The sequence below is a fragment of the Saccoglossus kowalevskii genome, chromosome 18, assembly GCF_978046115.1.
Source record: "Saccoglossus kowalevskii chromosome 18, keSacKowa6.1, whole genome shotgun sequence".
NCBI classification, from domain to species: Eukaryota; Metazoa; Hemichordata; class Enteropneusta; family Harrimaniidae; genus Saccoglossus; species Saccoglossus kowalevskii.
In genome coordinates this window covers 10,217,139-10,236,461 of record NC_140658.1, presented here as the reverse complement: position 1 = coordinate 10,236,461, position 19,323 = coordinate 10,217,139, and the positions used below count along the sequence as shown (strand labels likewise).

Sequence of the window (19,323 nt, the reverse complement as noted above, 5' to 3'; positions counted from 1 at the left end):
GTCGCTTATTGACCATAATTGGTGTTAGACCGGAAAATGATCTGTGTTTTCTCCCAAGAATTGATCTGTTTTGTGGCTTCAGAATGAATATATCTTTAATCTAATGATTTTTGATTCGAAATCTTTTGTAGAATGTAGAAAAATATTCATGCAAACAAATCAGTATACAATATAACATATATTGTCTAGCGGTTACTAACTAAATTTTTGCAAATTTGTTTAAATCCACAGCATTTCGCTTCCAGCTACCGCGAATATTGCAATACATTGTAACGATCAGTGTCTGAAAACGCACTTAAGTGAAACTAATAGTTCGTAGCATCCAGTAAGAGAAACTGTCATTCAATAAAAATAGCTATTTGAAGTTGTGTTAACACTGTTTGTTCATTCTCCTTGAAAAAGACCATGTAACGACGGTTTGAAAAAGACTTGAAAATAATAATATGAAAGTTATTCCAAGTTTGAGGAGAATTTCACGGTCCTATGTTTGTGGCAAAGTTACATAAATGTCTGAATGACCCTTCTACATTCACACTCATTGCGAATAGGTTCACCACAGTGGGAAAGTTGTAACCAATATAATTTGAAACTTTCTCGGAGAAATCTTAACAAGCATTCTCTCGGCTGAGATAGCTCCGCTATAACTTTTACCAAAAATGACAAAAATATTCATCAAAATTAAAAATTGAAGATATCATCACAAAATGAATAAATATGTGTGAGGTCCACAGGTAGTACATATATACATAATATCAAAGCAATCAGACTTGCTGTTTACAACAAGAAGTCAAAAATATAACGTTTTACCAAAAATGACAAACATATTCATCAAAATTAGAGAATTGTAGATGTCATCACAAAATGACCAAATCTGAGAGAGGTCCACATGTAGTACCTATATACGTAATATCAAAGCAATCGGGTTTGTATTTTTAACAAGAAATCGAAAATATCTCTTTTTACCAAAAATGACAAAAATATTCACCAAAATTAGAGAATTGAATATATCATCATGGAATGAACAAATCTAAGAGAGGTGCCCGAGGTAAATACACACCAAGTGTCAAAGCATTCAGGCTTGTAGTTTTCAAGAGGAAGTCGAAAAAGTAAAAAGTTGACACGGACGACGGACGAAGAACGCCGACGGACAATCACTCATATGATAAGCTCCGCTCGATTAAGTCGACATCGAAGCTTATAAAAAGTGTGTTTCAGATGTGTAATGAACGTAAGTTAAGCATGAAAAAGCCGCTGTAAAATTAGGCAAGCGATTCAGTCAATCAAGTAAGTTTTTATTGTACGAAAATGATTTGACATATTATGGGGCATGTCAGTGCATCCGCAAAATAATTGTCTGTAAAACAACATTCATCAGCGAAGATCACTTCAATATCAACTCAATTATACTAACAATACAATCATATAAGCATTTCTGTGATTCCGGAGACGTTTAAACACGAGGCCAACAGAAAATATATAGCATATAAGGTCAAATATAATCATGTATAAAATAATTATAAAAAAATGCATTGTCTTTGTTCCTGAATTCATTATAGTTTGACATAATATAAATTGCAGATAACCAAGCGAAAATGATCGTCAAATTGAATGCTTTCACTGTAAAATGCTTCCTCCTTCGGCATATCTTCACTTACATGCAAAACACTAATTGTAACTTTCTTTAATTCTCTCCTCTCAAGGTTGTGTCTATGAGCGTGTCTGTACTGACTCTCAGCGCTATTGCTGTTGACCGGTACTTTGCTATATGCCAGCCACTCATGTTCAAGACCACAGCCAGACGTGCGCTGACTACTATACTAATAATCTGGGTCGTGTCGTTTATTATACCCATACCGCAGTCTGTCATGCACGTGACGGAACCGACCACGCACGCAGATTCCCCCTTCTCGTATCTCTCTCTCACCAAATGTTACGAGGTAAGGAAACTCAGATACAACTAATTATTAATATATGTACCACTAAAATGTTCGATATCACGATTAGTCGCGTAATTACCTCTTTATCATGCACGGTTTTACGATCTATATATATAAATATATAATATTAAGCAAATACATATATATGATTTGAGTTCGGAGAAAATAACCATAAGACAAGACTAAAACACACTGTTGTTGAGTTTTAACATGCGTAGTGATAACAAATAAAAAATATTCACCACATTTGATGAGTCGTCATATATCAGGCCATATTTCTCTCTAGGCTCAAAGAAACCGCACGTTTCATCTATGGCAATCAATATTAGTGTGGACACGTGACACGTGAACACGTGTATACACTCTTAGTATTCAAGTCTATGTAATGTTCTCTCACTGTTAATCTTGATTGTCTGTCGGTTGTGTGTTCGCAGTTATATTTAACGCAACGATCACGTATAGATACGAACTAATGTATTCTTCTTATTATATATCCATTTTTTATATGGTGTGTACGTAATTTAATTGTTTTCTTATTAGTTATAAGTAATATCATTCCCTTCGGTAGTTATTAAAACTTGTTTCAATTGTAACAATAAAACAGTACGGTATCGATAAAATAAGGCAGACATAATTGTATTGTGTGGACTGAGATCCAGTGTCGTATACATTATTCTTTTCTGATTAGCGATCATTAAGTTCTTATCAACAAAATTAAAATAATAATGGCATCCATGACACAATATCCGATGGCGGTTATATTTCAGTGACGGGGTTGTTAGATGCTTGATGAGAACGTGATTAGGAGTGCTTATATGTTTATGATTTTAGTTTCTCTATCATGTGAAAAGCATGTCACAGGATGTGATCGAGTCAAGAACATGACTATGCAAAACAATTCTTAATGAAAATTTTATTAAGTGATTTTTTTTCTTTTGATCTTTTTCGGAGATTACTCCACAATATTTCCGATGGTGGATAATTACTCCGTGACCTTTCACGCTTTGCTCATTTTTAGAAACTGTGGCAGGAAACAATCCAGCAGAAAATTTATCACGTCGTCTTAGTGTGCATCATTTACATCATCCCGTTGTCAATGGTAACTGTCGCCTACATCCTGGTCTGTAAGCAATTATGGGCCGCGATACCGGGATCCGAAAGATGTGATCGGAAATCCTCTCCTACGAAGAACGGCGTCGTCAATCGACCAGCAGAGAACCAGATTCTGTCTCGGAGGAAAGTGGCCAAGATGTTGATAATAGTCGCCGTCATCTTCGCTGTGTGTTATCTACCTCTGCATCTGCTTAATATCATAAGGTATACCCACTGACATATGTGTGTTGGTGTCAATTCAAGTTCCCTAGTGATGAAACGACATGTACTAGACATGCCTATCATATATCTAAACTCCCTACATACAGGTACCATGAATAAATGAATAATTAAATAATATACACAAATATATTCTGCGTGTAGTTTGTGACGTCTAAGAGTCGACTTGGTATGCCCAACTAGTCGTCGAGTCACTCTTAGTCCGAGTTCATTACGCAACATTTGACGCCGATATATTCTTGGCAGTTACTTTATTTAGCCTAATGAATGCTTTACATTGGCGGGATGCGTTGTCGTGGTCGGGAGTTCAATCCCCGTGTTGCGTATTCCTAACATGCAAGGAGTTTACTATTATATTTGCACTACACGGAATGTAATGTTCATTTTAAAAAAAGAGATTGAATCACACTGTCTGCATTTCCAAAGAATATAATGGAAATATATTATCCCGTTTAAAATCAATTTAAATACTAATATATGAGTTGTTTACGTGTCGATAACCATGAATGATACCTTCTCAGGCCATTTGATCGAACCTATTCATTATTATGATGATTTTTTTTTCTAGAAACCAACGAAATATACATTTTTCTATTTTTTTCATCTCAATAGCATTCAATGAAATTTTGATGACACCGATATTTCAAATTTATCCTCTTATTTTAACGTCTTAACCTTTTGTCCATATCCACACCAAACATTTAAATTGATATACATTTCATGCGTGTTTCCTGAATAATACATCAATACAATATCGTTTCCTGTCTCGATGGCATTTCGTTACCACCCCAAAGGAGACACTGCCAATGTAAGATGAAAATCTCTTGGATTAGCCCCTAATTATTAATATTATCTGGTATTGTTAGAGGCTTGGTGATATCACTGTAAGGTCCAGTGAATTGAAAAAGTGACAAAAAGCAATAATTTATTCACTATTTCTGAAGTACGATTACCTGACTTATGGTTCGAGAGCCTACCATACGTATAAATTAGGTGATTTTAGAATTTCAGCGCAAATTATGCTTGTAGTAATTCCTTCATCGTACTTAATTCTACTAATTTGGTTGAGATTTAAGGATTACCGAAGGTGTTTCAAAATAATCGAATCGTCGTCTGTTTCGCCCGTGTACTAGATGCGTTGTCAGAACGCGACACATTGGTGCGCGTGAATTTCCTATTTGATGACTAAAAAAGGTAACACCGCATAGGCTGTCGCGCACTCCCCCTTACAGAGTCTTCGTGACCTAGGGAGCCACAGACAGCCGCAACTAGTGGGACGTTCCCCGGTGACTACTTAGCTTAGTGATAAAAGACCCATAGACTCTGCGAAGGAGAATGGCCGTCACGCTTGATTACGTTCTGCGCGTTTGCGCGTGCGTATTGACTGGTTGGCAAGCAACAGTCATTCGCTCTTGAAAATAAAACAACGGCGTTGTTCGCTGCCGTCGTTATTAAATATACACGTATGTGTTCCTGTTAAGGCGGGGAGTCGTCACCTGCGCATGCGTCAGATGGCCATAGCGTGTCATTGTTTAAAAGCACGCGTCTACCCATGAGCCTTTGCTTTTTTTAGCATGTGTTGTTATTGTCGCTTGGGACTCAATTCCCACGCGTGCGCAGGTGCCGACCCTCCCGCTTTAATAAACTCAACTTATGGGCAATGTTATCACAGTAGATCGCCAGGCTGTGTTGATCAAATCATTTGTTATCACATAGTCACATGCTGGTTGGCAAAAACAGGAAACACATGACGTCACAGTGCGACGGCCTATAATTTCAATTTGTATCCAAGGAATGCAATTATTTCTACGACCTTTAGTTAATTATGCGTGCTGTGACGAAATTATGGAGTTTCATAATAGAACAATGCCGTCCGCGTGTATTCAAGTGTACGCTAAAAGCATGGTTATAAAAGATTATTTTCTTGTATTTAGTTAACTAAGTTGTAAAGGAAAAGAAAACACGCGTGAAGTGCCGTGTATTTCACAATTTATGCGAATCCATTGACAAATCCACGAAATATATCCAATATCCAAGCTTTCAGAAAAGATATGCCTTTTCATCATTGAGACAGACTAAGATGACTTTAATTCAATAATAATAATTCGCTACATGCTATTCCTTCTACCTTAATTTGATGTAAAGCGTAGCCAGCAAAGGTTAATCGAAAGAACTCATTATATAAATACCTGTGGCAGATATGAAATTAAGGGAAATTTCGAATCTCAAACACATCAGTCTTCAAAATTTCGCCTTGGTACTTGCAGGCACATAAAATAACAAGGATGCTCTCCTGCTGACTTTTTTGAGATTTATAACAATCGCTTTAACTATTTGGTAAATGAAATTTGAATATGTAATCATTTTTTTATATATTATTACGAATTGTATGATACTAAGTCACGAATGATCCTTGTTTACCTACACAGGCCTTAGGCATGTTCAATTTCAATCGTATGTTATTCGACTAGGATTCCATTGCTGTAATTACTCTTGCATAATACACGGGGATTTGGAAATAATTGAAGGCTGGATAAACAGAAAAGCTCATTTATCTGATTGTATTCAACAGAATGTATTAAATCTTTGATATTGAAACTTGATGACTGGGAAATCATTGCAACCCAAGTCACGTGACCAGCGCATACAGTTTTAATGGTGATTATCGTAAAGAAAAATGTAACCAGCATGTGATGTTGTTGTACATATTTGGATTAGCCGTGCTTTCTCAACACTAATCAATTCGATACTACATACGCTACCATTTACGAGGTGACAAAAAGCACACTCCGTATACGTAACAACTGCTACTGTAATGCACATCACATTTCTATGACAACTAGCATTGCTCATAAAATCATCTTCCTTTAAAACCCGTATAATATATTATGTCAGCAATTTGTATGCATCTATGTGGTCTTGCTCGGAATCCACCTGGCATTCCCCATGATTGAAGAGTATGCATACTAATGATTTCATTTACATGCTTGCCTCTCGCAGTATCTATTTTATAATCAATTATTACTCCGCAGGCAATTCCCGTCCGTCTTCGAATTCGTGGATGATTTATCACAGCGAGATGTGTTCCACGTCCCATTCCTGGTGGCGCACTGGTTGGCATATGCTAACAGCGCAACGAATCCTATCATATACAACTTTCTAAGCGGTGAGTCAGTGTCATTTATTCGTAAACTATTGTCACCTGTCCATAGATACGACCAGCACTGGATGACGCTAACAAATGAAATCGGCATCGTTAACCTTAAAATATGTTATATTATTTTGTATTACTTTTATAGCAAATACAAATTCATATACGTATTAACGCAATTTCCGCAAAGCTTCTCCACGTAACTACTCTTATTCAACACATGTATTCCCATTTGATGGGAATCAAACGTATAAAGCGTGATCGATGCTGCACAATGGATCTTTGGTAATGGTGTAGTCTACAGATAATAGCTTTTCACGACTTCTTGCTAATATTATACATAATGCATGAGGTACAAAGTGGCAAAACGTGTCGATGCATTGTGATTCGTTATTATGATTGAAATGTTGGGAAAGAGTGATGAAATCAAGACATGATAAATATTAAAGTCAAATATTAGATAGACGCAAAAGAGCTCTTTATTAATAGGATATATGTTTGATTGATTGACAGATTACAAATCATATTCTCCTCTCGTTTCTGCTATTTATACCGTATATTATTCAAAACCATTTTTTTTATTTTCGTGTGTTTTTGTATTGCAGCAAAGTTTCGAAAGGAATTCCGCGCAGCATTTGCTTGTTGTTGCTTGTCTCGTCAATCACGAGCCAGAAGAGGACGACGTGGAGGGTACCGTAGTTCATACTTTGCAAGTACCTCCAAATCCTACGGGGTTTCAACAACGGAACAAATTACCCTGTCTTCCCTGCGACGATCAAGCGACAAAGTTCGAGTATAAATGATTTCAACCCTTCCAAATAATCTTTAAAGGAGTTGAAATATTGCGCATTGATGGAAAGTACACTCTTATAGTATGAACAGGCCCGTTTTGAGACGCGTCGTCGAATGCGAAGATCAAATCTCTCGAATCGATATAAAAGACGTTGCTGCATAAATTTACATACAAATAATCGAAATATAGAAGTGAATATTTTTGCTTTTATAATATTTTGTTTCTGTGGAGACCTGATGCGATATGAAATCAATTGATTGGTTTATAGCATGGCGAAATATCACAATATACTGCCTCTGATCGATTTCGCGGTGTGTTCTCTCGTGGCGAAAGTAAAGGAAATATTCTTGGAGAATTTTGCAATCATTGAACCTATTTTCGGCTATAGTGTGACACGGATCCTAGAACGGCTTGAGGCGTAGCTTCGACTTAATGCGACCCGTATGTCGAATTTCAAGATCCTTTTCTTTCAATTTTTTTTAATCCAAGTATTAGGTGAAGGTTGAATAGATCACAAATGGAAAACAACAAGTCTAGTCTGCTAGCAACATAACTTGACAGACACATTCACAATGTTTTCAGTGAGATGATTGGTGATAAGCAGTGGTCGTCACGCGCGCGTATTCGAATTTCATGTAAAAAAAAATACACGCGTTGTATACGTCGCTATCGACCATGACGCGGCGCGACGACCACCGCGCTTTAACATTGTGATAACAGTGACAACACGTGATGTTCTATAAATTCATGTGATACCTGACGACATTAATCCACAAACCGTCTTCGTGTGCAGTGAATCTCATTATCGATGTTTTACATGATCTTTCCGTACAGGAAATGACAGAATATATGTTTGTAATATAGGATTTGGACGATTTATAGATATATATGATAGCCGCAGCATTTCTTCATGCTCAAAGGCTTTCTCTGAAAAAAAAACCGCATTTTAAATATTTTATGCAAATTGTGTATAGTATATCTGTAATATGAAATTAAGTGATTATATTAGGCTTACATTCATAGACGTTGTTTCTCTCACATAATTATAGTGGAATTGTATTTTCAAGGAGTGTTTGATAAAGTTTTGCGTCTGTGATGCGCCCACGATAGGACATGCAATTGTCGCTAGTTCGAATAAAGGTTCTTACAACTGTTAGTTAATTATCAATTTAGAAAAACTGCGTTTTATACTACAGAAATATTTCATTTTGAGGGATTTATTTTACCTTTCTACGTAACGAGTATTACAATATGAATTTCTGTTTTAACGGTAGAAAATCCCAATGTTTCAAAGAAAAGGTATTACCCATAATGCAAATATATGTGTCTATGATGTTGAACATGATAATTCAACTGATACTTTCGATACGTCTAGCCAAATTCAAGTGTACATAGATATACTTACTAAAACATATAAGCCAATCTGTTAATCACGTGAAGGTACCTCCTATGCCACCTTGGCACCTTAGTCATATTAAGGAATGCATTATGCATTTTTTTACAAAATGTCATTGCTCTAACACTCAAGATGAATTCATGCGTTACTGACACGTCTGCCTCGCAGTAAACAAAACAGTGTTAACTACCTGCTTATTTGCATTTAAGGGTAGACAAAACTCGTAAATGGTAGCGATATATATCCGAATTTACGTTTTGAAATAAAACATTACAAGTTCCCGATGCGCATTACGTCTGCAGTCTGCAGTTCGTTCACAGTTGGTTACTGATACGGGGTTACTTGTTCCTGTTTACAAATCATAAAGTCAACTGATTTTATTGAGAATAGTGAATGAACGTTTGGAATACTCTTTAATGATTGTTACAGACACTGAACAAAACCGAATAAAATAGTAGATTTCATGATTATCCGGACGCAAATACCACGTGACACCTATACCCACAAATTGTCTATTATTTATCTCCAAACCAGAGGAAACATAACCTAACGAATGTTCGCGCGCATTGGCAGAAGGTTCCAATAAAGCTACGTAGAATTCAATTAGACATACTTATTTGAGGTTTCAAACAAGGGTGTCGTTTTTTTTTTGTCATGACTGTTTACTTGACTGAACCTCAAGATCAGAAAAATAACATGTTTGTAATTATTTCCTGGGATTTCTAAAAAAAATAAACTGTAAAAATAAACAGAGATAGTAAGCCAGACATGTTATTAATTATGTCTGTGTGTGTGTGTGTGTGGCGTCTGCCTGCCAACATTCACAAGGCTAGACCTTCTCACAGGAAAGAGACATGTTGTATAACATAATAGTAAAACGTGATTTTTGTAGTATTTTATACTGGTAGTAATGAATGATGTATATCGCCTTCCGTTAATCAAACCATTTAAACGAAAGAAAAGCTCGGCGTCAAGTCGCCGGTAAATCGATAAGATCTGCATAACGTTATTATTAATGTCTGTGCAGAGACTCGGGTGTGTTGGTGTAGAGTTGGCTTCTTGCTGATCGTTGTAATTATTCAACTGTCTCTATAATATTTAGTCGGAATGTTTGGGAACTGAAAATGATGGTAAACTAGACGAAATTGTATTAATATTGAAATTCACGCTTAGCAGGAAATAATGCATGTATATTTAACAAAAAGCGTGTATGTACTTGACATTCAATATTTAAGTTTTTTTGCACGTACGGACTGTCGTGTTACCTTTGTTAATTTCATGCTATGTATTTAAGGTTAAATTCATTAAAATATTATATATTGCAAACCGCGTGGTGAATAATTTATAGCAGATTTGTGTATTGCATTTTGTGGAAAACTTCACAATGTCAATGCGTTGTCACTGTAGTACGGATATACAGCAATCAGAGTATGTGCCTGTCCGAGAATGTGCACGTTTTATGAGAATGTTATTCTAGTTACATGAACCATTTTGTATTTAGTAGATGACCTCGCCGCTGAAATTACTTTCACGGTAAACCGCATACGATAAATGGCTTTCGTTGATGACAACTGAATTGAAAAACATGAAAGAATAAGGTGGCAATACAAGACCACGTTTTACTAATGTTAGTCAGACTAATACCTGTCTGACTAGGACGTATAGTAATGAGCTAAGGCGACCAGTGATTTGCTACTGCCTCGTTTTCAGTTAAAAATGAGTTCAACACTGCATTATGTCCGATTAAGATCATATTGGCCTCCTGGGATTTGGGGGGGGGAGCAACTGTGAGGAGCAAGAACAACAAAGGTATTATGAGAATCTTTTGCTAGCAAAAAAGTGTGCTTTGGGTGATTAAATTAATATGTGTCTTATTAGTATTCTACCATAACCTTAATATAAATAAATTAATTATTTTATGTTGTTTTTTTTAATTTCGCTATTAGTATTATAGCTATTTATGTAAACTCCACTACATTGAATCCACGTGAACATGTAGAATATAACATTACAATACATTGGTGCGCTAGAATGTTCATGGAGGTACATTCAGTGAAATTGCGAAAACACCAACATAGTGAAATTGAATAGCAATGAAAAATAAATGATTTTACAGTATGAACAACACATGGAATGACATGTATAAAGGAAATGTGCAGTGTGTATTAATATAGTGGAGTTTCTGGCACATGGTAATCAAAATAAACTTTTTATACAGTTCTTCTATGACAATAAATTGTATTAATTTTGTTTCCAGAAAACCCCTACTACACCCTTACTACTGTAACACAGTAGTATATGGTAATTTACAAGTCCAAAAACATGAAACAAATGAAAACCCGTAGTATGTCTCCAAAAATTTCATATTTTTTAAAACTTGAATACACGCTCACATGTTAAGATATTGACGTTGGCGTGAACACAGGCAATTGACAGAATATTTGCATATGTGAACCTCCATCCAATCAAAATCATCACAGTTTGTTTAGTTGTTCCTATCCAAAAGACTCGAATGACTGAAAATATGACATTGTATTGAGTCGTGGTTTCTGCCTCGGGACGAGACAGCTTTGTTCCAGTTTGTTACGTATTTTGTGCTCTAAAATATTTTAATAATACTAAATTATGCGGTAAATAGCTGTGGTCGTCGCTTGACACGTGTTCGAAAATACAGTGTATGTTACATGCTTCGTATACGTCGCCATGGGTACGATATCGAACACGACGCGGCGAGACGACTATCGCTCTATAATGTCAATCGCATGACGTATAAATCGCATGACATGATCAATTTATTCTTCTATTGAGAATCAATGATACTGCAAAACTATACAAAATAATAGTGTGTTACCATGTTGTAATTATTGATTTGCTGTCTCTACTGTTAGTAGTATGTTTCCGTCCCGTGAGACCCCCGTGAAGAAATAACCGAATAGTTGCGTTTAAGAGAAAATAGTTCTGTGATTATAATAGTCTCGTGCCGGGGATTATTTTACGTGCACACAGAGTACAGTTCATGCATAGCTCATTTAACGGCATGCGTGCTCGTGTAAACTCATTGAATGGTAATCACGGGGATTTCGAAGTTTAAAAACGAAGTTTCTTATATAAAAAACTCTATTTTTATTTTGTTTTTTTTAAATGCCGCCAATAATATCATCCAATATTAGCAACACAATTGTTAAAGTTAGTTTAATCACACAAACTGAGAGGTCAGTTTTAGAACAACTCTGCTATCGGGAAGGAATAAGGTGCATGCATATTTACAGGTATTGTTGGAAATTATCTTTGAAACACTAATTAACCATGAGAACTCAATGGTACATTTCATTATACCTCACTGATACATTTCATTAAACCTCAATGGTACATTTCATTATACCTCACTGATACATTTCATTGTACCTCAAAGTTACATTTCATTATACCTCACTGATACATTTCATTACACCTCAATGGTACATTTCATTATACCTCACTGATACATTTCATTACACCTCAATGGTATATTTCATTATACCTCACTGATACATTTCATTACACCTCAATGGTACATTTCATTACACCTCAATGGTACATTTCATTACACCTCACTGATACATTTCATTACACCTCAATGGTACATTTCATTATACCTCACTGATACATTTCATTACACCTCAATGGTACATTTCATTATACCTCACTGATACATTTCATTACACCTCAATGGTACATTTCATTATACCTCACTGATATATTTCATTACACCTCAAAGGTACATTTCATTACACCTCACTGATACATTTCATTACACCTCAATGGTACATTTCATTATACCTCAATGGTATATTTCATTACACCTCAATGGTATATTTCATTATACCTCACTGATACATTTCATTATACCTCAATGGTATATTTCATTATACCTCACTGATACATTTCATTACACCTCAATGGTACATTTTATTACACCTCACTGATACATTTCATTACACCTCAATGGTACATTTCATTATACCTCACTGATACATTTCATTACACCTCAATGGTATATTTCATTATACCTCACTGATACATTTCATTATACCTCAATGGTATATTTCATTATACCTCACTGATACATTTCATTACACCTCAATGGTACATTTCATTATACCTCACTGATACATTTCATTATACCTCAATGGTACATTTCATTATACCTCACTGATACATTTCATTACACCTCAATGGTACATTTCATTACACCTCAATGGTATATTTCATTACACCTCACTGATACATTTCATTACACCTCAATGGTACATTTCATTACACCTCAATGGTATATGTCATTATACCTCACTGATATATTTCATTACACCTCAATGGTATGTTTCATTACACCTCAATGGTACATTTCATTATACCTCACTGATACATTTCATTACACCTCAATGATATATTTCATTATACCTCACTGATACATTTCATCACACCTCAATGGTACATTTCATTACACCTCAATGGTATATTTCATTACACCTCAATGGTATATTTCATTATACCTCAATGGTATATGTCATTATACCTCACTGATACATTTCATCACACCTCAATGGTACATTTCATTACACCTCAATGGTATAGTTCATTATACCTCAATGGTATATTTCATTATACCTCACTGATACATTTCATCACACCTCAATGGTACATTTCATTACACCTCAATGGTATATTTCATTATACCTCAATGGTATATTTCATTATACCTCACTGATACATTTCATCACACCTCAATGGTACATTTCATTACACCTCAATGGTATATTTCATTATACCTCAATGGTATATTTCATTATACCTCACTGATACATTTCATCACACCTCAATGGTACATTTCATTACACCTCAGTGGTACATTTCATTATACCTCAATGGTATATTTCATTATACCTCAATGGTATATTTCATTATACCTCACTGATACATTTCATTACACCTCAATGGTACATTTTATTACACCTCACTGATACATTTCATTACACCTCAATGGTACATTTCATTATACCTCACTGATACATTTCATTACACCTCAATGGTATATTTCATTATACCTCACTTATACACTTCATGACACCTCAATGGTATATTTCATTATACCTCACTGATACACTTCATGACAATTTGCTAACACATTTGACGACACCACACTGATACATTTCATTTTACCACACTTTATGCTGCTACATATCATAGTAATTCATTGACATATTTCATTATACCTCACTGATACAATTCATTATACCACATTACATGATTGTTTACTGGTACATAACGTGATACTTCACTTATACATTTACCCTCACCGGCACAATTCACAAAAAAACATAATATTATTGTTTGCCTCACTGATACACTTTGTGATAACACATTGGTACATTTTGTGATAACTCATTGGTATATTTTGTGATAACTCATTGGTACATTTTGTGATAACTCATTGGTATATTTTGTGATAACTCATTGGTACATTTTGTGATAACTCATTAGTACACTTTTTGATAACTCATTAGTACATTTTGTGATAACTCATTCGTACATTTTGTGATAACTCAGTAGTACATTTTGTGATAACTCATTCGTACATTTTGTGATAACTCATTAGTACATTTTGTGATAACTCATTCGTACATTTTGTGATAACTTATTGATACCTTTTGTGATAACGTCCTGGCACAATTTACCACAAGATATAATAGTTTGACTTTATATATCATGGCTTTCTAAATATTCTTTGTTTGAATGAGAAATATTTTCTGAAAAGTTGAAAGAGGTCGCTTCAGACATTTTTTTCAAATCTATTCCATACGTTGAGTTCTTTGACCATTGATCTGATAAATTCCAAATACACAAAATAAATAAATCTATTATTATTATTATTATTATTATTATTATTATTATTATTATTATTATTATTATTATTATTATTATTATTATTATTATTATTATTATTATTATTATTATTATTATTATTATTTTTATTATGACGGGGTGCACAATTTCACTGATGATTCATACATTTTGGGTTACTATATATTATTTTCTGATCTGTTCGCTAAAAATTATTGAGTGGAACTTGCCAATTAGCGCCTACCTTAAATAAAGTATTGAAAATGTAGGTAACCTGGAGAGATTTGCGAAACAAACTAATCAAATCGTTCATGAATTATTAAAATATGTTCAAAAATGACTGTCCTTGATTGTTAATCATAAATATTTGAAAGTATTTTTTACACCAAGCTCACGTCCGTTACTATTTGAAATCCAACCGGATCCAAAACGAGTTTGTTTGGGTCACAAGTCTCGGAAGCAGCAGATATTACCGATGTGACTCAATAGTCCAGTGATGTATTCAACTGAGAATAGTGTGAATCCCGCACCCCGCATACCTGTGAGGAGATTTCTAACACTAGTTTTGTCGCACATTCGCCTGTGAGAAATCTCATCCTAGAGCCTTGGTATGTGGGATTTGTTATCTCAACACAAAATACGTTATCAAACACATAAAACAAGTTTGATATGTTTAGAGTCGGGTAAAGACGGGTCAAATTAGAGGATGTATTATTCCTCATCTCAAAAAAAATCGTTCACATCATCGGCTGAGTATACGAGTAACAGACAGATATAACAGACAGTATTGTTGCTCAATACGACCCTCGCACATTTGTCGGTGTTCCATGCGTGCGGATTAGGGTGTGATTGTACTGGCACAAACACCGCACTGAACTAGTCATGGCTCCATAAGCGATACTTATAAGAGAAATGTTTTAATAATTTATTCATTTGAAACCAACCAACTATGAACACCGTAAATAATTCCCCCAGAATGCATTATACACGAAACAATCATTGATATTCATACAATCTGGACAAAATATTAAATAATTAACATTCGCGAGTTCTTCAGTTCATCCCACCCTCAAGGTATAAACGTTCCCAATAAACGTATCTCTGAATTAAACATTACTACTGTCACATCATTATTTTATATATATTCCGTTATATTTGTATTTTTATTTTAAGAAGAAATAAGCGTTATTTAAATCAATAAAAGACATATAACTAACCTGGAATGACATGAGACAGAAAGGAAAATTATTGATTCACGACGCCAGTATAATATTTGTACTCGATATCAATATGCAATCATGACACACGCCATGTATTACTATTTTGATGGCATTTAATGGCTATTCATTGGTCATTAGAGCAATTATTAATTAATTAAAAAGTGTGTTTGTTTGTACTATTCATACAACTTGCACGTTATAAAATCTGTTACAAGTGTTAGGCCACGCGTTGAATTGATTCTTGTATATATATTTCTTTGAATTGATCACTGATTGCACACTATTTGTCTCATTTCTTTGTCCTATGTATGTACTATTACTCAAAAAATTTAAGTGGTATACATTGGCAAGAATTACTATTGTTGCATAAGTATACATTCTAAAATAACTAGTAAACTCTTTGTGATAGTATCGACAAATTTGTCAAGATGTTCACTTTTTATATATCTGACATCGTATTATTTGCTGTCAGCGACCTACTTCTCAAACCGTTGCCATGTTTGCTGCTCTTGCCCGCGCATGGACAAAGTTTTAAAGGTTGCAATAACCACATCTTTAAATATATAAATTACCCATTTAAGAAACGCGTCAACAATATATTCAAAGTCATGCGTATTTCGTCTTTATGTAATTTCACAATTCATAAATATTCAAAAACGACAATTTGAACTCCACTCAAGACCCTAAGAAGTTATGTTGTCATCATCGACATGGAACTTTACATATTCCGTTTGTAGTCACATTATTACATGCGGTTTTAGAATGGGTAAAGTGGTATTAGGAATTTTTAATTGGTAAATATATTGAAAAGATTGTGGACGTAACGCAGGTGTAGTAGATAAATATAATGAAAATACAAATTGAACAAATATAAACTTTACGTAATGCAACATATATCATTTAGAACTGTGTTATATAAACATACATTAACATTATTCCTGAATTCGCGTTGTAAAAATAACATAACAATTGCAGTTTGGGGATTATATTCAGACTGCAAAATAGACTCTGAATAAATTACTGGTATATAGTATTTTATGTTACATTTTACAGTATTTTATGTTAGTTACATATTACAGTATATTATGTTAGTTACATTTTACAGTATTTTATGTTCGTTACATTTTACAGTATTTTATGTTAGTTACATATTACAGTATTTTATGTTAGTTACATATTACAGTATTCTATGTTACATTTTACAGTATTTCATGTTAGTTACATATTACAGTATTCTATGTTACATTTTACAGTATTTATGTTAGTTATATATTACAGTATTTTATGTTAGATACATTTTACAGTATTTTTTGTTAGTTACATTTTATAGTATTTTATGTTGCATTTTACAGTATTTCATGTTAGTTACATATTACAGTATTTCATGTTAGTTACATTTTACAGTCTGTCATGTTAGTTACATTTTACAGTATTTTATGTTAGTTACAATTCACAGTATTTTATTTTACATTTTACAGTATTCTATGTTAGTTACATATTACAGTATTTTATGTTAGTTACATTTTACAGTATTTTATGTTACATTTTACAGTATTTTATGTTACTTACACATTACAGTATTTTATGTTAGTTACATTTTACAGTATTTTATGTTAGTTACATATTACAGTATTCTATGTTAGTTACACATTACAGTATTTTATGTTAGTTACATTTTACAGTATTTTATGTTAGTTACATATTACAGTATTCTATGTTACATTTTACAGTATTTCATGTTAGTTACATATTACAGTATTTTATGTTGCATTTTACAGTATTTTATGTTAGTTATATATTACAGTATTTTATGTTAGATACATTTTACAGTATTTTTTATTAGTTACATTTTATAGTATTTTATGTTGCATTTTACAGTATTTCATGTTAGTTACATATTACAGTATTTCATGTTAGTTACATTTTACAGTCTGTCATGTTAGTTACATTTTACAGTATTTTATGTTAGTTACATTCGTTGGTTACAGCTCAACAGCGCTAAACTGCAGTAAGTTCAATTGTGTTACTTACGTGGACTCAACGTATAGTATTGAGCCAAGTGAGACACAGTGTGGGAGATATTACAATGTGAGTTATTTAAACCGGAAGTGGTGGAAGGTTGCATAATATTGTATATACACAACTCCTATAAACACACACATCAATGCATAAAAGTTCAGTATAGTAAATGATGTGAAGACTCTTCTTACAAATTATGAAAAGCGTTATATGAATATTCAAATATATATTTCATTCATGGTATAACTATGAGAATGTATCATGTGGGACTCATTCTAAAGACAAACTAAACAACGTGTGTTGATGCGAGTAATAATGAATCTACATTCATCGTATGAGACGAGACAGGGTTATGTCATAAATTAACCATCTCGTGAGCATGTTTTTTGCGATCATTGTTAAATAAATACTGGAGTCATTTATTGTTCACATTCGAAGATCCTAATAGCATATATTAACCTGATATATGCTAGCTTCCATTATACACACCCTTACTTTGTCGAGTCGTTGAGTTCACTACAAAGGCATACACATTATAATTATAGTTAATCTGATCATGCCATCGGCCGTCCTTGTATTTTGACATAATTCGATTACTGCAATGTACTTTTACTGTAGGAATTTGCAGTCCACTTTTTATTATCATATATATTCAATTATATTATACTAGTACAGAAGTGTCATGAATACATTATTACTATAATTGGATGAGGCGCTGGTTTAATTTATGCAAGCCATGTTTAAATATAGCATGATGCCGAAATTTGTCTTGTCTATTTGATTTTGTTTTCCCGATTTGGAGCGCTTTTGTGCTGTTTCAACTTATAAAAACTACATAAAGTTACTTCAAATTTATAGTCGGGTATACCACTCGATATTGTACAATCACCCCCCCCCCCCCCATGCATGCGCATAGATCATGATACACCCGATGAGGGTTGCCAGAGTTTATTGTAATGACGTGTGCTGCCCATTATTTATTGATCCGTACGTAGACCTATTATCAGTTCTTGAGGCCATTTCACGAACAGACTAAAAAGATTGGGTTTAAATGGGAAATATTCAATGTTTTCTCACATTTTTACATTTCCCATATACGACAAACCTACCATTGAACCTTTTTATATTAAAATAGTTTGGTAATTTGAAATATGGCTGATTGTGTTTTCTCGAAACATTCTACGCGTAATTAAAATATTGATGTCTAGACCCACATAACACACTTTTTATTACTCATGCTACCGTTACACGTGTAATAATGTAAAGCTATGACATCATAAAAACCTTTAATTCTGTTAGTGGTGATTTATAAGACACATTGTTGAGCAGATTTTATGTCATTTATTCCCTAAATAATTGTACCATGGGTATTTTGGTTTATCGCCCTGACAGTGTGTGTGCGAGATTTAATACCTTGTATCATGAAAACTATGTTCGTTTTTTTAGTACAACACATACTGTCAGTCTGTGAATGAGGAGGGGTGAACCACGGGCCAATTAACATCTTATCAAGCTTAGAAGAGTGAAAAATGACCGAGAAACAACCCTTTCCTATCACATGGTATATGGCATTATCAGCTGACGTTGCATCCATG

General features: G+C 34.0%; 1 protein-coding gene across 1 annotated transcript in view; it reads left to right on the top strand.

The window, feature by feature from the left end:
* Window positions 1–9,935, top strand: part of LOC144349908 (orexin receptor type 2-like) — a 40,163-nt gene extending 30,228 nt beyond the window's left edge. The window contains exons 3-6 of the mRNA XM_085492849.1: window positions 1,701–1,937; window positions 2,956–3,254; window positions 6,302–6,435; window positions 7,026–9,935. Coding sequence (XP_085348975.1) covers window positions 1,701–1,937; window positions 2,956–3,254; window positions 6,302–6,435; window positions 7,026–7,219 — 864 coding nt within the window. The 3' untranslated portion in view covers window positions 7,220–9,935. The remainder of the gene's footprint in view (window positions 1–1,700; window positions 1,938–2,955; window positions 3,255–6,301; window positions 6,436–7,025) is intronic.
* Window positions 9,936–19,323: the final 9,388 nt, after the last annotated feature.